The sequence below is a fragment of the Euprymna scolopes genome, chromosome 21 (assembly GCF_053919585.1).
Source record: "Euprymna scolopes isolate OS-2025 chromosome 21, ASM5391958v1, whole genome shotgun sequence".
In the NCBI taxonomy this organism is placed as follows: Eukaryota; Metazoa; Mollusca; class Cephalopoda; order Sepiida; family Sepiolidae; genus Euprymna; species Euprymna scolopes.
The window spans coordinates 125,995,413-126,019,662 of record NC_136502.1 but is presented as its reverse complement, the minus strand read 5'-3'; the positions used below and the strand labels follow the sequence as shown (position 1 = coordinate 126,019,662).

Below are 24,250 nucleotides of genomic sequence, written 5' to 3'. Positions count from 1 at the left end.
CAACTGTGATGGATGGCTCTCGTCTGAGTAAGGCCCCGTGTTTTGACAAGCTTCTGGGTTTGACCCTTACTCCTGATCTGAAATGGAACACGTACATCAAGTTTGTTGCCAAGGTCGCTGGAAAGATGGTGGGATCCTTCTACCGCTCCAGAAGATATCTCACTACTGATGCAATTCTCTATCTATATAAAAGCCAAGTACGTCCAAGGATGGAATACTGTTGCCATATCTGGGCAGGAGCTGCTAAAAACAGCCTATTCTGCCTTGAGAGAGTACAAAATAGACTTCGTGGCTTAGTGGGGGATGCCCCTTTCTCTACCCTGCAACCTCTCTCCAACAGAAGAGACGTTGCGAGCCTATCCTTGTTTTATCGTTATTTCCATGGCAGGTGCTCGTCTGAACTCCAATCTCTGGCCCCCCCCCCTAGCCAATCTTTCACGAAAAACACCCGTCTAGCTGAATCCACTGTGAAAAATTTCCCCCACTCTATATCTGCGCCTAAATCAAAACGCGGATTCCGTGAACAAAGCTTCTTTCTTAGAACTGCACGCCCGTGGAACTCTGTTCCGTCTGCCTGCTTCCCACCGGACTACAACTTGGATGTCTTCAAGTCCAATGTTAACAAATTCCTAATGAACCGCCCCCTTAAGTAAACACTTCATCAAATCTCCACACTAACGTAATGTACTTGCAATAACCCTTATCCCTGAGTAGCTTCCGGGCCTTGATAAGTGGTGATCACTGTGTAAAAAAAAACAAAAAAACAAAAAACAAATGAACATATATCTAAAGAAATGGCAGAAGCACTAGAGGATGACCCCCGATCTGTAGTGGAATAGGGACATAAATGGATGGTCACATTCAATGCTGCCAAGACTAAACTCGTTTCTTTCAATAATTACAAGAAACCTTCTCTACCACCAATAGCAATAGCCAATGACTCTTTATCTGAAAGTACATCCTTTAAACTCCTCGGCCTAACGCTCTCAGGAAACATGAGTTGGAACAATTACATCGAGAGTATCGCCAGGACCGCTGCGAAGAAGGTGGGTTCTCTCTACCGTGCTAGAAAGATACTAACGCCCAAAAGTATCCTATACCTCTATAAGGCCACCATTCGTCCATGTATGTAGTATTGTTGTCATATTTGGGCTGGTGCATCTACCACTAGTCTCTCGCTCCTAGATAAGGTTTACAAGAGAGTCGCCAATCTGATAGGTCCTGAACTGTCATCTAAACTTCAGCCCCTGTCCCATCGACGAAATGTTGCATCCCTCTGCCTTTTCTACAAGTACTTTAACGGTGAATGCTCTGACGAACTGCAAACACTTGTGCCCCCTCGACGTAAATACCCCCCAACAAACCCTACAAGCAGCTAAATCCCACCCCTTCACAGTATAGATCACTAGATGTAAGAGAGCCTTCTACTCCAGTAGTTTCTTCCCCAGGACAACTACACTTTGGAATTCCCTGCCGGGTCCCTGCTTCCCCAACTTTCCTGACATGCAGAAGTTCAAATGCAATGTGAACCGACATCTTACAGCCCAACTCCCTACACAGTACCTCTGATGCCCATGTCCATGCTAGTAGCCCTCTACAATAAAGTGGCAATATGCCTTGTTTGGGGTGAAAATGTAATTAAAAAAAAATTATTGATGTCATTTAATATTACTATATGAAATTTTTCGTTGACTGATAAATAAGAAGGTGTGTATAAAGATTGACAGCTGCTATTTTTTTCTAATATCCCATTTGACTATTGGTGTTTTAACTAGTTATTTATATGCAATATAAAGAAAGTAAGGGTTTATTAGTCTAATTTAAATTGTTGAAAGATCATTTGTGGCGGGAATATCTCTCTTTGAAGGTATAACCAGCAGTACAAAAATAATATTTATTAATACTATGATTTTCTTAATTGATATTGTGACTTGGTAAACTATAGATTTTTATAAATACTTCTGTTGTATAAAGCATTTAGATTTAGTCATACAGCTACATGTTTTCGTGCTGTTTGGTTTACTGTAGTTGGGGTCATTATATTATCATTTAAAATTTTATTATTATGTTTCCTTAATTATTTTTTCTAAGCTATCAATACAACCATAACTTAATTTAAGGCTCCGTTTATTTAAAAATTAATGAAGGATGTTATTAGGAGGGAAGTTTAAATTAATTAGATTTAGATTTCCAATGTTGATTTAACCATAAAATAAAATTGGGGTTTAAACCAGATATTTTTCTATTTCTTACTATTTTGGATACGTTACTTAGTGATGTTAGTTCAATATAATTTATTTGAATGATTTTATAACCACTATCTATTATAGCTTTATTGTAAAGAGTTTTATGAGTATTGCAAATTTCTTTGTTTAAGAAGTTCTGGCTGATTCATTTTCCAATAAATTTGGGAATATTTTTTATTATACTTTTTTGGGGTAATTGGAGTGGGCCTACAAATATTGGCTTATTGTTTTGCTTATTGTAAAGTTCATATGTTTTTTTTTACCCAAGTTAATAGTTAAACCTAGAAAATAATCACATTTAAGACTATTCCAGTTTTAATAACTTAAAGGTCGCCAGTTGTTTCAACGTCTATGTCCTTAGTGACATTATATAGAATGTAGAGTTCAACCAAGTCGATCACTTCTGCTGAAATTAAAGAGCCAATCGATATATCGAAGGGTCCAGGTATTTTCATGTTCGTTTATGTGAAAGACTATTATCGCATGAGAAGTGCCTTAGTTATTTATAACTATCGACTTAAACATGATCATGAACTTTTGTGCTCAAGAATTCATTTTTCTATATAGTGTATGCTATTCTCAATACACATTTACCAGTGATGAATGGTGGCTGTGCATGTGAATCGAGCACGCACTTTATCATACAACGGTCGTTCCAAAAGTAAAATCGTCTATTTTTGACTCTAAAAGTTAAGGAGGTACAAAGACGAGGGTGGTACCATCGAAACGAGCGGCTTTTTGGGCCCAGAATTTATTTTTTCACATAGCACTGGAATTTATTTGTTCACATATCACCAGTCTCAATGTGCTTTTCTCGGTTATTCAATGACGCATTGCTTCTTCTAATACTGTCCATGACAGGAGTTGTTTTTGTAGAGTTTCACACTGCCCCGCAACAGCAAAATGAAATTGTCAGGTCCTGAATGTATAAGTTTAGTCATTATAGCAATGCAATTTGTAGTTTCTTCTCATTGATTCAGACGTAATAAAAATAGGAGATATTATTTTTAAAACGCCTCTCATATAGTTTGATCCTAGTTTCGAATTCTTGGACTGGGGATTCGGTTACATAATTCTATATCACACACACACACACACACACACACACACACACACACACACATACATATATATATATATACACATTGATATATAATACTGATACTATTACTGCTATTAAAAAAATAATATATTAATCTTAACAACATTTATAATATTACTACTTAAAATAATAATAATAATACTAATGATAAGAATGATGATTGTCATTAAATTACTGCTAATATTACTTGCAATAATGATAGTAGTAATTTAATAAATATAAGAAGAGCCATAAAATAAAAGGTACACCGAACCTTCGTAGGTTATAAATATGTCTGTCAACTGTAGAAGAACACAAATAAGTAAATATATAAATTAACAGATAATTGTTGTTTAACGATATAAGAACATTGGGTATTGTTTACAAATTTAGGTCCATTGAAATATTTTAAGATTAGAAAGCTGACATCTCTATACAATCATATAGTGTCTATATCAAGAGCTTTAGTGAGATTATATAAACTGGAAAATTGCCAAATAGGTCGGTTACTTTACAAGCTTAATCTACTAGTTACTTACTGACACATCAACTCAACAAGTTTGATTATTCTAAGTCCATCACTTTTTTTTTTACTTTTTAGTTAGTTTTGCATTTTATAACAATGTTAATTTCATCCTCAGGAGTGTGTAGAGGACTAGGATATATAAATCCCAATCCCGTTACGAAAGAATAATGAAACGAATGGAATTGAAGGAAGCAAAGACTAAATTGATGGATAAGATAAACGTGTCGTTTATTTACTGTTGAAAGAAAGAATGTTTTAGATATAACACATGTTCATGTCCGCGCGGGTGTACCCATCGTTCGTTGCGGGACTGGTGTTGTAGAAAGAAAAGGAAATGTGTGTTCATCTCAAGTTCGGGTCACTATCGTTTGTTCGCGCGTGGGAAGAGAAGTGCGTAATGTAATAGAACGAGAAATGGCAGTCCATCGTGTAGACAAAGAAAAGGATAGAGGGTTGACGTCAGTTAGTAGTCAGCTACGCGAAGGTGTTCTCAGGGACCAGTAGTACATATAGAGAGAAAGAGTGAGAATGTCCATCCAGTTCATGGAGAGAGAAAGCGTATAAAGTCTACATACGGTCTGTTAGCTTTTTGTCCCACATAGGAGCAAGTGGTGTAAGGTACATGCGTGCGCGCGCATGCCGAAAAGGCATGCTGGCGGTCCGTAGACCGAACAGCTTGAAAGCTGGGCCGAAAAAAGGGTTGGAAACAACTTGTCTCTTCCTTTTATAGGTGTTTCCGCTGGTCTTTTGCGCATGTGTGGATTTCCTTTGAAAGGGGAAGTGACGTTGTCCATGCGTGCGTTTATGTGAGTACATGTGTGTACGTTAGCATGTGTGTGTGTATACACGTGAATGTGAGTGTATGTACGCGAACGTGAATATATGTACGTGTGTGGACGTGGGCGCGTATGTTTGTGTGCGCGTATGTATATGATAAGTAATATAGCTTGAAATGTGAACGCGTGTTTTTGTGTGAGACTTGAAAAGGCTCGCGCAAGTGTCAGGGGGAAAACAGCGAAATTCATATATATAGATAATAGTATAAAATATCAAATTGAACAATATTTTGTTTAATTTTGGAGAAGCAGTTAATAGTTTCCGTTGTATTCATTCATTCGTAAAATGCATGATTGCTTTTCGTCTTTTAATTAAATCTTTCTTGTAGTTTTAAAGTAATTATACTAATGCACTTTCTACTGGTGTTAATGATTCTATCGAAGACGTTAGTTTGGAAGTCAGTTTTATGATTATTTTGTAAAATATGTGCTTTCTTGTATCTAAATTTCCCATTTTATCACTGCTCCTTAGTTTGTCTTGTGTAGTTTTACTGTCTGAATTTATTAGTATGACGAAGTCAGTCTTTGATTTTATGTATTTTTATTTGATATTCTAATTAAGCGGGTTGTAATATTCTTGTTTAGTTACTTCACAGAAAGTCTAGGTTTTATCAGCTTTTGGTAATTTAAATAGTATTCTCATTGTTCTCTAAAACTCAAGTGTGAAATAGCATTTTCCTTGTTCTCTGAGATTTTTATTCTATTAATAAATAAATATTTCGTTGATCCATCCTGATTCAATTTAAAATATTATTTTCGTTGGTCTGCATACGATTGAAATAATTCTTATTTCTTTTCTCTAGAGCAGATTGTAACAACAATGTATGCCAAGTCTCTTGTTACGGCAAAAATGGTGAGGTACAACCATGTAGAGTCGGTAAGTAGATTTCATATTATCTGTCTTTAATTCTTTTTTCTCAATACACATTATGCATAACGATGCCGACCCCAACTTCTTTTTTGCTTTTCTTCTTCATCATCTTATTCGCTTTCTTCTACATCATCATCGTCATTGTAATCTTTTTCTTTTTTTTTACAAGGTGGTCACCACTTATCAAGGCCCGGAAACCACTAAGGGTTATTGCGTGTACAGTACGTTAGTGTTGAGATTTGATAAAGTGTCTACTTAAGAGGCGGTTCATCAGGAATTTGTTTATGTTAGACTTGAAGACATACAGGTTGTAGTCAGGTGGGAAACAGGCAGACGGAACAGAGTTCCCCAGGTGTGCATTTCTAAGAAAGAAGCTCTGTTCATGGAATCTACGTTTTGGTTTTGGCACAAATAAAGAGTGGGGGATATTTTTGACAGTGGTTTCAGCTAGACGGGTGTTTTTCGTGAAAGATTGCCGAGGGGGGACCAGGGATTGGAGCTCAGACGAGCACCTACCATGAAAATAAAGATAAAACAAAGACAGGCTCGTAACGTCTCTCCTGTGGGAGAGAGGTTGCAGGGAAGAGAAAAGGGCATCCCCTACTAATCCACGAAGTGTATTTTGTACTATTTCAAGGCAGGATAGAGTGTTTTTAGCAGCTCATGCCCAGATGTGGCAAAAGTACTCCATCCTTGGACGTACTTGGCTTTTATATAAATAGAGAATTGCGTCAGTAGTGAGATATCTTCTGGAGCGGTAGAAGGGTCCCACCATTTTTCCAGCGATCTTGGCAATAGACTTGATGTACGTGTTCCATTTCAGGTCAGGAGTAAAGGTCAAACCCAGAAGCTTATCAAAGCATGGAGCTTCCCCTAGCCGTCCATTTAAATTGATGCTAGATGAGTATCAGAGCGTAACGATAGGAGCTTGGTTTTAGATGCATTAAAAGTAACCAGCCACCTCTTTCCCTACTGTACCACGCGCTCAAGATCAGAGGAGAGAGAATTAGAGAGAACTTTGTCATTTATGGCCTTATATGGGTTGCCATAGACGGTCGTGTCATCAGCATAGATGTCCACAAATGATTTAAGTATGTGTTTTGGGAGATGATTGATGTAGATCAGGAAGAGAGGGACTCCAGCATTAACACTTCTTCTTCTTCTTCTTCTTCTTCTCCTTCTTCTTCTTCTTCTTCTTCTATCCGTACCGATTCTTTCAGTGGCAATGACCAAGTCAACGCGAAATATATTTAACAACTTACACATAATAATAAGAAAAACAAGCACATGCACAAACATCGGATATATTAGAACATTTTTTGTGATTTCAATGCTAATCAATGCTAACTAGGATTCTCATTTTAATTGCACAGATCTTGCTGCTCTGTCTTAACTTTTCGTTGTCTCATCACATGTTCCAACTGGTTCCTAACTCATGTTCTATGCCTGCCATTGAATTCTTCTGATCAAGCTGTTGTTGGTACTGAGGTTCATTTTCAGAAAGCGAAGAAGATCAGCTCTTCATAGTCCTTTCCATAGGAAGCCATTTTACTACAGGGAAACTGAGCGGTTTTCTATCTCAGATAAGTCTCCTAATTATTCTGATTAGGAAGTTACTAACTTGTTTCTTATAGGAATTGACACATGCATTCCTCATTGTAAGTTTATTACATTCTCCTCTGTTTGTGCTTATTACATTTTTCATCATAACAATTATTTTGATGAGTTTTTCTGAGGTTTCCAGATATCCTACTAAAGATCTGCCAAGATGGGCCTTGGGAGACCTTTAGTAGGATGTCTGGAAACCTCTTCTGAGGCCATATCTAGCTACTCACAAATGATTCGTAACTCCATCTTCTCATATAACCGGTTCTTGTAATTTTTTAAGAATCTTCTCCCATTATTCTAGGTAGATATCAAACGGCTCCGAGAAATTACACCCCTAAACCAGGATTACCAACTTTCCCCTCAATAAGGAACAAACATGTGCCTTTAGATACTCAAAAAAAGGAAATTGCTGAATCGTCCCTTGCAGCCATAAACTCATCTCTTCCATTGTAGATCGAAACGGATGCTTTGGAACACACGATTGCTGGCTGCTTTGATTCAAAACTCTAAGCCTGTGGTCTTCTATTCAAGAACTTAAACCTCTACTGAGCAAAAGCACTCTGCAGGTAAAAAAATAGGCCAACACAATTGTGAAAGCGATTTGAAAATGGCGACATTTACTGTTTGGGAAACATTTTAAGCTGATCACTGATCAAAAATCAGTCTATTTTTTATGTTTGACTCCAAAGGCAAGAGCAAAATTAAAGATAAGAAGATCACAAGATGGAAGCTAGAACTTGCCTGATTTCGGTACAATATTGCTTACTGCCCTGGGAAACGAAATTCAGCTGCAGATGGCTTGTCTCAAATTTGTTCCTCCACTAGCTCTCTTGACATTATACTCTTTGCACTCAGACTTATGCTCCCCGGGAGTAACCAGAATGCTACATTTCGTTAGGAGCAAGAATCTGCCATATTCTATGGAAAATGTGAGAGTAGTTATAAAAACATGCAGTGTCTGTTCAGATGTAAACCTAGGTTCCTTAACGTGCCACTTCAAACTCTTATAAAAGCAAATAAACCATTTGAGAGAATAATTGTGGATTTCAAGCGATCATTACCTTCAAATTATCGCAACCGCTATATTATGACTGTAATTAATGGATATTCTCATTTTCTTTCGCTTTCCCCTGTGCTGATTTTTCAGTTGCAACTGTCTGGAAATTTATGATTAGCCTATTCTCTAAAGTTTGGAATTCTTCTTTTATATACTCCGATCGTGGGGTGGCTTTTATGTCGGACGAACTAAAAGAAATTTCTGCTTTCTGGAGGTATTGCTACCAATCAAACAACTGCCTTCAATCCTCAAGGTAATTGTCAAGTTGAGAGATTTAATTAAATAATGTTGCAAACTGTGGTTTTACGGTGGATAAAGCTTCCTATAACTAATAGGGAGAGAGTACTAGATGTAGTCCTCCACGAAATTTATTGCTTTCCACCTCCACTAATTGCATTCCCCACGAACGTCTCTTCAATTTTCAAAGGAACTCAGCCACTAGAGCTTCCATTCCTACGTGGCTAACAAACGATAAATCCGTCCTCCTAAAGCGACATGTATGCACATATGAGCCCCTAGTCAAGGTTGTTGTTCCTAACTATGCTGATGTACACTTCAATAATTAGCGAGAGACGATTGCTGTGTCGTCACGCCACATATCTCTATTGGGTGACAGATCGAGCAGTTTGGAGGTAGAAATTGATCTTGAGCCAAAGAACCGACAGCTACAGAATACACTCCTGTGGGCCAACTCTTCTGATCATCTGCCAAGTGCTTACAAGAATTCCATCACTGGTAACTTAATTCCTACACTTCCTCACTCTCCCATCTCGGAGGATCGCCAGAAATATTCTTCAAAGGATACTGATGGGATGAAGCTTCAACGCTCTACTAGAATTCATCAGTATTTAATTGAAAACTACCAGCTTGGAACTTTTATCCTTTTCTTTTTCAGTTTAAGTAGAAACTTGTACATGAGATTAAGTCTTTCTTCCAAAGCAATCATGCAACCTCAGATTTTCCTGAGTGGCTGAGAATGTCCTAAAACGCGAGCACTTCTTTATCTATTTACGCTCCCGGGAGTGAATTACTTCCCTTGAATATTCTCTTTCATTTTCCTTCTTTTAAATCATCGTGAGTTCGCATACAGTCTCTGCAAGGTTCTAAATAAAGCTTTCTAAGCTTAAACTCCTTTCGACTTTTTCAGTACAATATATATATATATATATATATATATATATATATATATATATATATATATATATAAATATATATATATATATATATATATTTGAGCATATTGGGAAGTGATATAAAAATTACCATTAGCGTACTAAGTGATGCTCTTTGTATAAAAAGATTGAGCTTAGGTTGGTTGGTTGGCTGTTTTTGTTTTACGGCATATCAACACTTTTCGGGTTATTTAATGCCGAATCCAAAGATTTTGAAGAAAAAATTATTTTAATAGAATATATTTGTTGTTTTCACGTCGGTTTCTATTTAACCCATAGTTGGAACCCTAACAGGTACTATCTATCTGGGTCAGAGTGAACCTGGGAGCAATGGTAATTAAAGGGTGGCTCCACACTCCCCAAAGACCACAAGCTGGGGCCTCACCACTGGATATAGTTTAAGGTCATATCCAGGACCCCCATTAATGGACTTTTACCCTCTGCAGGGAGGGGGGGGGCAGCCGGCGTATTCTAATGCCCCACCGACAGGGCCTTGAACTTAGGTAATTGGACAATGTCAAAACATTGTTAATTCACTAACCGCATAGCAGCAGCCGAATAGCGCAACGGTTAAAAGCTCTTACCTTCATTTGAGCGGTCGGGTTTCGATCGCGGCTTGAGGTAGTTGCTTGTCCAGATGCACTGATGAGCTGTGAAACAGCGAAACAGTACTGTATGTGGATGACTATATATATATATATATATATATATATATATATATATATATATATATATATATATATATATATCGGATTTTTTCCATTTAAACAATCTCACTAAAACTCCTAGTTTACTTTGATTTTCCTAGTTTCCAATAAGAAAACTCGTTTGTTATATCATTCCATTGCAGTTCGCTTATTGTTTGTCTGTAACTTGATATCTTCATTATCTCTTTCCACCAATATTATTTAATCTTCCTATTTATATGATTTTCTTTCACAATTTGTCTATAGTTCACTCTCTCCATCTGTTTGTCTCATTGGCGATTCTAATCCTCCATCTCTTTGTTTCATTAACCATTCAAATGCTGAATAATCTCCACGTTCCTGCTAATCTCTGTATTTTCAATGTACCTTGCAATTATCACCTAACACTTCCAAACAAAGACTAAACATTATTTCCTTATATTTATAGACAAACCTCCTCCTCCTGCGGTCAAGAAACGACACAGGCTGTTTCCTTATTTTCCAAAAGGCATTACACCAAAAATAATCAGAACTTACATTATTGAGTGAAGACCGATGCCACGCTGATACAACTTGAACACACCATGTCAAGCTGATTTTCAACGCCAAGAAACTATTTATTAAAACTATAGAACTGGTCAGGCGATGAAACGAAAGAAGCCAGTTATGATGTGAATAATATTTTAGTTTGCTTTTCGTTGAATAAACTTTATAAAACAAAATTACTTCTTTTCTTATAATTACCAGGGACATTTCCAAAGTAATTCTACCTATATTTTATTCCGCCCGAATGGATCAAAGGGATTACAAATTGCATTGTTATGATGACTGAACTCATGCATTTATAACCTAATATTTTTAGCTCTCTGTTGCAGATATTGACGGTGCGAGACTACGAAATGGACCCTTGTCATGGACGTGCGTCAGAAGCAAAGATAAAACAATATAAAACTGTGACGTTGAAATTCGACGGTCCCAGGGAAGAACTTGTCATTGGAGCGATGGGTAAGAGTAACAATTTTCCATGTATCAAAATTTCTCCTCCTCCCCTCTTCTCTCATCTTTCTACTCGGACGACCTCTATTGCCACCAAATCTCGTCATCACTCATTCACTGACAACATTTTTATTAAAGAGGAAACTGCCAGAATGCTGAGGGAAGGCATAATAGAGTCCTCTATATCTCCTTGGCGAGCCCAAGTTTTAGTGACCTCTAACGAGAATCAAAAAAAAAGAATGGTGGTCGACTACAGCGACACCATAAATAGATTTACAGAACTAGATGCCTATCCCATGCCTAACATTACTAAAATGATTGATGACATAGCTCGATACAACGTTTTTACAACACTTGACCTGAAGTCTGCTTATCATCAAATCCCAATTAGTCACGCCGATCGGAAATACACAGCATTCGAAGTAAATGGAAAACTTTACCAATTTACTCGTATCCCTTTTGGAGTCACTAACGGAGTAAGTGCCTTTCAAAGATGCATCGATGGCATTGTAGAAAGAGAAAAATTAACAGATACTTTTGTGTATGTAGACAATGTCACGATATGCGGAAAGGATCAACAAGAACATGATTACAACCTTCAAAGGTTTTATAATGTAGCAAAAAAATGCAACATCACACTCAACCAAAGTAAGAGCATCATTTTTACTACTTCTATCACACTTCTTGGGTACACAATCCAGAACAACCAAATTACTCCTGATTACCTGAGGCTAAAACCACTCCTTGAAATGCCACCGCCTCTAAATTTACAGTCGCAAAAACGAATAATTTACTGTAACTCTTCAGGAAATGAATCATAGTTATTCCCCTTGGCCGGAACTAAGGATTCCGCCATATTGATTTTGCCAAACACGTGTATATATTATAAGCTGATAAAACCTTTACGAAAGGCATTCTTATTCATTCTTCTTTTATCATTTCAGATAATATTAGTTCTTCAGTGACCCTACATAATCTATATGAATACGTGTCCAGGGTACGCCTGTTTTCAGCCAAGGTTTTGTCCTCATCGGTGGAGCTTTAGCTGCTAATTGACAACCTTTACATTATTTTACTAGATTTTCAATATCCTGGTTCATTTTTAGCAAACAAGTGTAGCTTTTTGTGAATGCCTTCTTTCTGGAGATTCAAGGATGGCCCATATAGAATTCTTTCAAAATTCTGTTTTGTTAAGATTCGCGGTATTATGACTCTATCCTCATACATCAACATTGTGTTGCATATCGTAAATGGAAACGCTTAGTCTTTTTTATGTTTTACTTTATTTCTTCATACTGTTTATATATTCATCCATTTTCGCTGGGGGGGGGGGTTCCAGTGTCACCGGTAGTTCTCTTGTTGAAATCGCTATCTGTTGACTCTTTTCTTCTTACTTAAAGTGTTAGTCTTTTTAAGACTAAAGCTAATGAGTGTGTCCTTATTTTTCAATAATCATCTTTCATTCTTGTTAGTTCTTTCATCAAGTGGCTTCATGCCTTGTTTTGAGCGATTTCCATAAAAACGTATGTTTACATGTTGTTGGGGCTCCGCCGTTAATGTTCTCATCTGAGTTAAATTCCTATATACGTCAGAATTAATTTTTACAGATCCTGAAGGGAGTGGTAAGGGGCGTGGGTAGTCTATAATAGTGACAGAATCCAACGACAACATCCGTGGATGTTCCATGAGTCTGGAAAACTACGAATATTCATTCAACCATGAGATTGTCAATGGCAAAACGATCTTTATTCTTCGTTCCTAATTAGCAGTTTTGAAATTTATTATGTATTCATTGACTTTATATATGCTAATTTCCCGAGATTGCATTTCATTATAAATAATTTCAACATGAGACATAATTTGTATGAAATAGCTCTAACCAAAATATGAAATTTTCATCGTTCAAATATTTCAGAATTCCTGTCGCTTCTGCAACGGTTTCATCCACATATGATGTTGACTGAATTTCAGTGAGACATTTTTTTAATGCTTGAACATTTTCATGAACTCTATTTATGGTCCGTATGTTAAAGTTCCACCTTGTGGCGGATGGACGTGGAATGCTTACATCCAGATGCTTCTTGAGAATGGAAAGACGCTGTGGTGATCTAGAAAAGAAAGTCGGAATAGCCAAAATGTTAGATATAAATATTCTAGCATTTCGTGTAATGCTTACTGCATTCCTCATTATTAAATTATGTTGATGCGCATAACAGTGAGTGAAATGTGCATTACTATAAACTGCTTTTATTTTCGCCTGAACACCAGCTTTTTTGCCTTTCATGACATTTGCACCATCAAATGTCTGAGCTATCAGTTTATGGCGATTCCCTTGAAGGATTATATCCAATTGTTGTAGAATACATTTTGATATTCCATCAGCGGTTTGGTTTTCTGGAATAAAGAATCCCCAAAAGCGTTCAAGTATTTTTTCATCCAAGACGTACCGTAAAACAATGATCATTTGTGTATGTTCAGACACATCTGTTGTATCGTCAGCCATGACAGCTACAAAGGAAGCTTTGCTAATTTCTGCCCTTATTTCATCACGGTATATTTGTAAAAGACAGTCAAGTATGTCATTCTGAATGGTCTTGAAAACACCTTTGAAAACACTACTGGTTTCTAAGTGATTCTTTAAATCTGGATCTAATTTATATGCAAAATTTACTAATCCTCTAAATATACCTGGATTTACTGAATCATCTTTTTCATCATGTTCTCGTAAGAAAAAGAAAATACAATCTATTATTTTAGATAAAATTTTACGGTTCTTCTTAACATTCATGTTATGATGATTGATTGAAAGTCTGTAGGCCTCACTAAGTTTTTCTTTAATATTTACGGTCCCCAAAATTGATAGGGAAACTACATTGTTAACGTGCTTCTTTGACTTCTCATGCTTTTCAGTTCTATCTTTCATTTTGCTAATAGTTCTGAAACCATCTTTTGTCCATGTTACATCACCCCCAAACAACAAACAAGGAAAGCAGAACAATGCCTTTTTTAGTTCACAGCCGCAAAGCCAACTTTTCCGTTGGTACCAGTCAGAATTAAAGCTACGAATATACACTTTGTTGTTGCTAATGCCTGGCTGAGATATTTGAATATCAGGCGTTGAACGGCCTCTTTTCTTAATTTCAACTTTATCATGGAGAGGCAGCTGTGAAAACTCAATCTGTTGAAGTTCACTTACCGTCACAGAAGTTATTTCTTGGGGATGCAAGGAGACGATGGTGAAATTCTTTTTTTTATTATTTTTTTTTTTTACACATTGATCACCACTTATCAAGGCCCGGAAGCCACTCAGGGATAAGGGTTATTGCAAGTACATTACGTTAGTGTGGAGATTTGATGAAGTGTTTAATTAAGGGGGCGGTTTATTAGGAATTTGTTAACATTGGACTTGAAGACATCCATGTTGTAGGCAGACGGAACAGAGTTCCACAGGCGTGCAGTTCTAAGAAAGAAGCTTTGTTCATGGAATCCGCGTTTTGATTTAGGCACAGATATAGAGTGGCGGAAATTTTTCACAGTGGATTCAGCTAGACGGGTGTTTTTCGTGAAAGATTGGCGAGGGGGGACCAGAGATTGGTGTTCAGACGAGCACCTGCCATGAAAATAACGATAAAACAAGGATAGGCTCGCAACGTCTCTTCTGTGGGAGAGAGGTTGCAGGGTAGAGAATAGGGCATCCCCCACTAAGCCACGAAGTCTATTTTGTACTCTGTCAAGGCATGATAGGCTGTTTTTGGCCGCTCCTGCCCAGATATGGCAACAGTATTCCATCCTTGGACGTACTTGGCTTTTATATAGATAGAGAATTGCATCAGTAGTGAGATATCTTCTGGAGCGGTAGAAGGATCCCACCATCTTTCCAGCGACCTTGGCAACAAACTTGATGTACGTGTTCCATTTCAGATCCGGAGTAAAGGTCAAACCCAGAAGCTTGTAAAAACACGGGGCCTCACCCAGACGAGAGCCATCTATCACAATTGATGCCAGCTGGGGATTAGAGCGTTGATGATGTAAGGATAGGAGTTTGGTTTTGGATGCATTAAAAGGTAACCAGCCACATCTTCCCCCACTGAACCACGTGCTCGAGATCAGAGGAGAGAATCCGAGAGAACTTTGTCATTTACAGCCTTTGATGTGTTGCCGTAGATGGTAGTGTCATCAGCATAGATGTCAACGAATGATTTAAGTATGTGTTTAGGGAGGTCATTGATGTAGATCAGGAAGAGAGTTGGGCCCAGGATTGACCTCTGAGGGACTCCAGCATTTATATTGCAGGCCTCCGATTTTTGTCCATCTACCACTACTCTTATGAACCTATCAGAGAGAAATTATTTAATGATTGAGAAAACATTTCCAGTTATACCGTAGCTGGAAATCTTGTGAAGTAGACCCTTATGCCATACCTTGTCGAAGGCCTTTGATATGTCAAGAGCAATTGCCCTAGAAAGGAAGCCTTTGTCAAGAGATTCACTAATCCTGTGGGATATAACCGTCAACACATCTACGGTAGATCTTGCAGAGCGGAAACCATATTGCGTGTCACTAAGAAGGTTATTCCTGCTGAGGTGGTTGACTATTTCTCTATTTAATATGGATTCCAGCAACTTACTCATAACACACAGGAGACTTATAGGTCTGTACTGAGAGGGAGATGACTTATCACCTGAATTCTTAAATACAGGGCAAACCGGAAAGCACTTCTCCTTAAGGCAGCGCTTAAATAGTTTCGTAAGTATGGGAGCAAGTTCTGGTTGAAGCTTTTTTAACACGATAATAGGGGTGCCATCAGGGCCAGTTGCTTTACTGGAATCTAGTTTTTTTATTAGCTTGGCGACCTCATGCAATTGTGTTGGGAAAGGTAAGTACTAAGCAGTCTATTAGTAGAATATTGATTAGGGTAGAAGGAATACAATGTTTACGTGATCCTCTTTTTGCGATTCAACTGAACCGGAAGTTCTAAATGAGTTGAATCGTACTTTTATAACTTTTAGATAACAGATTTTTATTAACGAAAATAGTTTTACTATTTGAAAACGTTTTTATTTATAAAAAAAGCTTGTTGTTAATAAAAATAGGCGTATAACAAAATAAGCTTGCCATTAAAATTGTCTTTTTTTAATACAAATATTTTTAACTTTGCCATTTTAAGCCGTCGAAAAAGGGATAATACGCAAAAACATTTTAATAAAAAAATACTATTTTAAATTGTGTACATTTACAGAGTAATAAAAAAATATACAAATATATTTCTTTTAAACTTTACAGATTAAATAAATTTCATGGACTTTTCCGCGGGCAAACAAACAAAAAACATTTTTTTAAATACATTTTATTTACAATTTTTTAATAATTCATTTTTTCATAAAAACAAAATCTTTGAAATTTACTTGCTTGCACACGATGGTAAAGTTAGGAGTTTACCATTTAAAAATGGTTTTATTGGATAACAGTTTTATTTAAAATTTAAAAATGTGTTTATAACTAAACTTACTTTGTAAATAAAATATAGAATAAAAAAGTTTACATGTTTGTACTATGAGCAACATTTAAAAACATTTTTTAACTAAAATGTATTTTAAAAATAAAATTTTCTTCGCTTTTCTTTAGAAAAAAAATGTAAATATTTTTTATTCTGTAAAGTTTAACTACCACAAAATGAATAGATTTCAAACTACATAAAAACACAAACAAAATAAGCCGTACGTGAAAAAATAACATTAGTTACGTTGGTAGCTTTACGGGTAAAAAGCCCGAACACTTTTAATTAAAAAAAAATAAAAGGTTTCGCATATTGTATATTTTTGTCTGCTTAAATCGCATTTAAAAGTGTAAGAATTTTTTTTAAGGTGGATATTTATTTACAAGAACACTTTACACTTTTTAATAATAATAATAAAAAACAAAACATTTGTAAACAAGCCTTTTTAAAAAAATAATAATATAAGCGAAAACACGCAAACACCGGTTTTCACGAGCGTTTGGAACTGCTAAAACGACAGTTCCAATTTAGCTTTCATTCGCCGTCTGAAGCGGGCATGCCGTATAAGCGAACTTCGCTAAGAATGTGTAACTGTGAATTTGGCAGCTCCAAGCAAAGTTTTACTTTTATACTTATATGAATATGGGGACAGTTATCGACATTAAGCTTCAGGATTATATATATATATATATATATATATATATATATATATATATATATATATATATATTATTATTATTATTATTATTATTATTATTATTAATATGATATATTATCACATAGAAGGAAAAAATAAACGTATTATTTTTACCGTGTATCGATAATATTGAGTAGAAATGATTGGGGGTTGTAATGAAAAATAAAGACCTTTTAAGATATTAGAAAGGTTTTATTCAACATAAAATTCAGCAGGTACAACAACATGGTCGGTAACGAACGACTAAGCTGGGAAAAGGCGCCAATTTCGTTCTATTTGTAAACATCTGGTGCGCATGCGCATTAGCGCTCTAAACTCACAACACTCTCCACCACATTTTATTTATATTTCGGGTTGCAGGTGATCTTCCTTCCCCTTTTTGTTGCTTCTGGAAGAAATTTGAAAACGCCCTTCTTCGAGTCAGACTGTTGCTGCCGCTCTTCTATTTCTAAACACTTTGTTTTGTCAACTGAAGAGAAAGATTCTCCATTTGGTGAGGTATTATTCTTTGGGGTCTCCTGTTGATCAATCAACTCTGGTTCGCGGATGTTTGATGGAGTAGTAGAATCTGGTGATGTACCATGATCAGGGGAGACAGGAGATTCCAAGTTTGTAGAGGAGGGGTCAGTGACAGGAGTGGGGGCTAGGTCTTCTGTTGAGACTGTTGACTGACGGCCGTCAGGGAAACGAATTCTGGCAAAATTGGGAGTTGCAGATATTATATCAACTGGTTCCACTAGGGGATCTGACTTGTGTTGGCGCACAAACTTCCTAAGGAGGGCCGGTCCTCCTTGCAGCCACTCGGGTAAGGTATATCCGGTGCCCGACCTTCTGGAAAAGTTAAACATTCTCTCGTGTGGGGTTGAGTTAGTTGCTGTACAAAGTAGCGATCGAATAGAGTGCAAAGCTATGTCGAGTACTTCATGCCAGTGACGTTCGTCCAATTGCCTGGTTTTGAGTGCAAGTTTGATCGTTTTCCAAATTGTGCCATTTACTCTCTCGCATTGTCCATTGCCGATTGGGTGGTATGGAGTTGAGTGGGTAATCACAACTCCATGTTGCCAGAGAAACTCTTTTAGTTCACATGAAATAAACTGACTTCCTCGATCACTATGGATGGAATCTGGGCAGCCAAAAAAGGTAAATAAATTCTGGAGACAATTTATAACAGTTTTTGTTGATATGTCCTGACATGGATAGACAAAAGGATAGCGTGAATATTCATCTACAATCACGAGTAGGTATTTGAGATTAATCGTAGATGGTTTCGGTCCCATGAAATCTATTGAAAGACGTTCAAAGGGGGATCGAGAATGGATTAATCGACCTGATGGAGGTTTGAAGAACCTTGGTTTTAGTTCAGCACATATTTGACATTCAGCGCAGGTACGCTTAGCATCTTCCATGGAGAATGGTAGATTCTTCTGCCTCACAAAGTGATAGAGTCTCGCTACTCCAGGATGACAAAGTGCTGCGTGCAGGTCCTTTAGTGATAATGAGCACGAAGCAGAGCATGATCGAGAAAGGGTATCTGCAGAGTTATTAAGAGAACCTGGTCTATATACTATCTCATAAGAATAGTTTGAAAGTTCAAGTCTCCACCGAAGCAGCTTATCGTTTTTAATACGATTTGGTGTCTGCGTGTTGAACATAAATGATGCAGTCTGTTGGTCAGTAAAATGGTAAAGTGTCGACCGAGTAAGAGGTCACGCCATTTACGCACAGATTCTACAATGGCTGCCGATTCACGTTCCACTGCTGAATGTCGACGCTCTGACTGCGTTAGGGTTCTGGAAAAATATGCTACTGGACGTCCATTCTGGGAAAGGCAGGCTGCTAATGCTGTCGCAGATGCATCAGTTTCTATCGTAAAAGGAACTTCATCCTCAATGACTGCAACCGAAGCCTTGCAAATTTCATCTTTCATGGCTTGAAATTGATTTTTTAGTTTCTCAGTGATAGGAAAGGACGTAATGTTTAATAAAGGTGAAATCCGATCTGAGAAATTCTCTATCCATGGTGAATAGTATAAGAACAGACCTAGAGCCCGCCTGAGTGACTTACTGCAGTTCGGAATCGGTAATTCTTTTAGTGGTGTAAGTCTGTCTGGATCAGGACTGATTGTTCCATTTTCCAATAAGTGCCCTAGAAACTTTAGTTTGGTTATACCATATTCACATTTTGCAGGGTTTAGTTGCAAGTTAAGACGGTTGATAACCTTTCTAAAAGCTTCCATATTTTCGTTTAATTCTTTATTAGTTTTTCCTCCGATGACAATGTCATCAATGTAGGCAAATGTACCTTGGAGTTCATGTTCTTGAATCAGATTATGCATAATACGTTGAAACACAGCTACTGAGTTCGTTAGCCCAAAAGGTAACCTAGAAAACTCGTATAGTCCTCCGTCAGCTTCAAATGCTGTGTAAATTCTCTCGTCTTCAGATCCAACTTATTGAAAATTTTGTACTGTGATAGTTGGCGTATGATATCCGAAATTTTGGGAAGCGGAAAAGCATCCAAAAGTGTAAACCGATTTATAGTTGCAGAATAGTCAACGACCATGCGACGCTTATGTCTTTCATTTCTAGTTACTAGTACTTGGGCTCTCCATGGGGAATTCGATTTGATTATGATACCTTCTTTTAATAATTTTTGTATCTCATTCCGGATAAATTCGCAGTCCGATGCTGAGTAGTTTCTGCTTTTTGTTGCGATGGGTTTACAATTCTTTGCTAAATTAGCAAAAAGAGACGGTGGCTCGATTTTCATCTGAGTGACGTTATAAATCTGTAAAGATGGTATCTTTCCGTTATAAAAGAATTCCACCCGGTTATGCAATTGCATGAACTCTTGTCCTAGTATAATTGGAGCACACAAGTTGGGAAGGATAGATAGACGCATATTAGTGTAAATTTGTCCATTAACAGCGATGGACGCAACACAGTGTCCTAAGGTTTTGCTCGTGAGATTCGAGGAAGCCATGCTTACCGTATCATTAGAAGGTAATATACTAAGGCCGAGTGATCTCACGATGTTCATTCGTATAAAGTTATGAGTGCTTCCACTGTCTACCATAGCTTTCAAACAGGTACTATTAATTGTTGCATTTACTACAGAATATTGTGTGCATGGAGTGCATTGGGATGACGCAATGAGGGCAATATATGCAGAACTAGTCCTGGTATTATAAGTTGTCTGTTTTATTTTAGATCGGCAGACTTTAGAGAAGTGGCCCCTCTTTCCACCTTTAAGGCAGTCAGCATTCCGAGCTGGGCAAATATTTCGAGAATGATTTTCTCGTCCACAGAATTGGCATCTGGCGAAGTGAGTCGCCTGATTATTTTTGGAAATAGCAGCACATTCATTAGTTAGTTCCAAACTAGAGTTATTTTCAGATTCATCTGCATGAATAGATGCCTTTGCTACAATTGATGTGTCATAAGCTGCTGCATTATGTTGGGCCATTTCTAGACTTCGTGCAGTTGCTATGGCATGATCTAGGTTAATTTCAAAACTTTCAAGTAATCTCTGCCTAATAGTTAAGGAAGTGAGACCTGTGATAAATGCGTCACGTATCGCTAGCTCCGCATGTTGAGAGGCAGTTACATCTTCAAATGTACAATCCTTAGAAAGATTCTTTAGTTTTAGGAGAAACTGATCAATAGATTCACCTTGATTTTGTTTCCTAGTGGCGAGAAGGTGACGAGCAAACACAAAATTTACCGGTTTTACATAGGTTGCTTGAAGGATGCTAATAGCCGTCTCGAATGTTGAACAGTGAGATATAAGAGAATAGACGAATGTTGAACAGTGAGATATAAGAGAATAGGTGAGATGAAATTAATCAGAATACTTAACTTATTCGGAGGATTTTGAGGATGAGCGACTGTGAGAGAGTCGATGCAGTTGATGAGGGTACGATACCAATGATCCCATTCGTAAGCGGTTGTATCTGACGATCCTTCGAATTTACCAGGTCTCAGTATAGCATCCATTGTTGCTGTTAATTTTTAATTTTATGTTGAATAAATTGTAATGAAAAATAAAGACCTTTTAAGATATTAGAAAGGTTTTATTCAACATAAAATTCAGCAGGTACAACAACATGGTCGGTAACGAACGACTAAGCTGGGAAAAGGCGCCAATTTCGTTCTATTTGTAAACATCTGGTGCGCATGCGCATTAGCGCTCTAAACTCACAACAGGGGTGCTGCAGTTCCACAGCTCCAGGCACGAACCGCCACTGCAAAAAGGGGTTTAATTTTGTCCCACTTAAGAATAGGGCGTTACTTATGACGCACCCTGTATATCAATCTACTGACATATACAAGGTCTTGTTTTATTTCTGCATGTTTGTTAGTTTGCCTCAGTGTACACTGAATAACATTACAAAACACAATGTCACAAAGTAATGACGTCATTCATATTAACTGAGTATAATAGTGGATGATGTCATAAAATAGTTGCATCATTATTTATATAGCGCCACTTGTTAGAACAGATCTCTTTCGCCGTTTCTACGATATGTTTATAGATTATACTAGCAAACATCTAGTCATTACCAACAGTTATGGTGATAAAAAGCAATAATAAGTATCGTACTTTGGGGTAATTGCACCAACCTCCTCCTCGTGGTACATCACGGTTTAACTGGGTACCTTGCGGCCCCAGGCTAAGTGTATGTGGGATCTCGGAGTAGTCTGGAGCCCCAGAGGTGTTGAGTGCATGGCCCTCCGGCGTGAGGACACGCCCTGGCTTACACCAATCCAGACCCCAGCTATGTGGTCAAATAGCAAAATGTCATCTCGGCAGCAGGAGTTGGCAGTCATGGTATGAGCGCAGCTGATATATTTTTCAACCACCGGTCTCCCATGGCGGATCACTGAGCGGATGAATCAAGAACGATCAACGGTCAGGGATCAACACCCAGTTAGCGGGTACTGCGGGGCAACCTACCACTGCTCCAGCTGTCGCACTCCTGTGCTCCGCTGGGGTCCGCAATGTTGGGTCCAGAGGTGGATGTTCTGTTCTGGGCATGCACTCATCCACTACTTCCCTGCCCCGGCGCTTGACGTTTCAGGCAACTACTATGACGACAGCCGGCTACCAAAAGCACTTCTCTTTGGAGAGATAGCTGATGCCCCTCGCTGTGCTGGCAGGCCACGCCTCCGCTACAAGGATGTCCTGAAACGTGACCTCCAGGTCTTCGGCATCCCTCACAACACTTGGGAAACCTCTGCCGGCAACCGAGTAAAGTGGCAAGCTGCTATAAGATCTGGTGCCAAAAGATCCTGCCAGCAATACACAGACTTCCTGAACTGTAGAAGACTGAAGCGCCTTGCCAATCGTCGTCCTCGACGTTAAGGGCCTATGTATGTATGTATGTATGCACCAACCAGCCAAAAGTGCTTTTTTGGCAACCACACATATAAAGAGCACTTTTTTTTTAGTTTGGCGCAATTACCCCTCCCCTCGGATTTGGCGCAATTACCCCAAAGTACGGTATTGAACATCACTTTACAAGTCGTGTTTGTTTGTACAATGGCTGGATGATGTCACATCTCTATACTTGTCTGCTCGTGTTAAAATCAACATTAAATTAGTTTTAGCTTCAAAAATCATACCATCAATAAAACTCCTTGATTTTCTTCAGTTTAAAATCTGACGTTGCATAACAATAGAAATAATATCTCAATTTTTCTACGAAAAATTTCAAAAGGTTTTACACAGAATACCAGGGTTCTGTGTAAAAACCATTAGTTGGCGACCAATGATCTAGACGAACATTTTCACTCATTTTGTTTTGTTTTTGTGCATACTGGATGACATTACAAGGGAGTAACATCTATATAAATAAAACAGTAGATGTATATGCCTGTGTGTTTAAATATTTAACCAATAATCTCTTAAACTATTGGGACCATAACACTGAGATTAACCAGAAATTATAATCATTCACCAAGGATGGTTTATAACGTCTTTGTTTGGATGAATGAATAACGCGTTGAAATGGAAAATATTTATTTAAACTTTCCAATATTTCTATTAGTTTGCGCATGCGGACAACTAATCATAGTTACAAATTTTAAAACTTTCTTATCTATTGTCAGATTGGTTCAAACAGTAGCGAACACGACTGGGGTGCTAAAAGTTTTCGTTTCAATTCTAACTGATGATATCCTAGTCATTTTTTTTAACTTTTAAAAGCAGTACTATAAATAATATTCAAAAGCGAATTGGCTTTGTTATAATAAATACGACATCTGCATGAATTAAAATATACTTAACAACCGGACAAGGTCAGGCACCAATCGCTAGTAATCCAATAAAACAGTTGGAAAAGATTGAGAAGTACTTTTATGATATCACTAGCAGGACTCGTGTACTGGCGTTGCCGGGTGGAAAGATGGCACAAAGCCAGAATAAGTTTGTTGTAAGATGTCCACCCCCTCAAAAACATTAACGCATTATGATAAACTGAGTTAATATTGTTTTGTTCTGTTTTATGAAGTACTAATCGAGATCCCCACCATTATAAAGCAATGTTTAAGAAACAGGTTGATTAACGGGTAAAATGAATGTGCGTCCATCCCTTTGTAATGGAAAAAAAATGTTTATGAAGAAATATTTTAAGCACACGTGAAATAATGAACAGACGTGTAAAAATGAACGCTAATTAAATTTCTAAAAAGTTTGTAAATGTGCATGCCTCCCAATAAAGGAAATCAATGAGTAAGGAATAATTACGAATACATATTTCATTCGAGCCTGAAACCATTAATTCTGGTGTTTTTACAATGAAGGAGAAATCCTTATACACTGAGATAAATTCGTTTTAGTTTGATGAAGTGATTGGTAATTATCTGGAATGGAAACTCATACAGCTAGGTTGTTAGTTCGTGCAAGGAACGAAAAATATCTAAAAAAAAAAAAAAAAAAAAAAAACGTGAAAATGGCAGGTGAGCTGTAAAAAAATG

General features: G+C 37.5%; 1 protein-coding gene across 1 annotated transcript in view; it reads left to right on the top strand.

Moving 5' to 3' along the window:
• Nucleotides 1-10,805, top strand: part of LOC145242733 (uncharacterized) — a 38,359-nt gene extending 27,554 nt beyond the window's left edge. The window contains exons 4-5 of the mRNA XM_080105875.1: nt 5,493-5,566; nt 10,532-10,805. Of these exons, the coding sequence (XP_079962001.1) occupies nt 5,493-5,566; nt 10,532-10,632 (175 nt within the window). The 3' untranslated portion in view covers nt 10,633-10,805. The remainder of the gene's footprint in view (nt 1-5,492; nt 5,567-10,531) is intronic.
• Nucleotides 10,806-24,250: the final 13,445 nt, after the last annotated feature.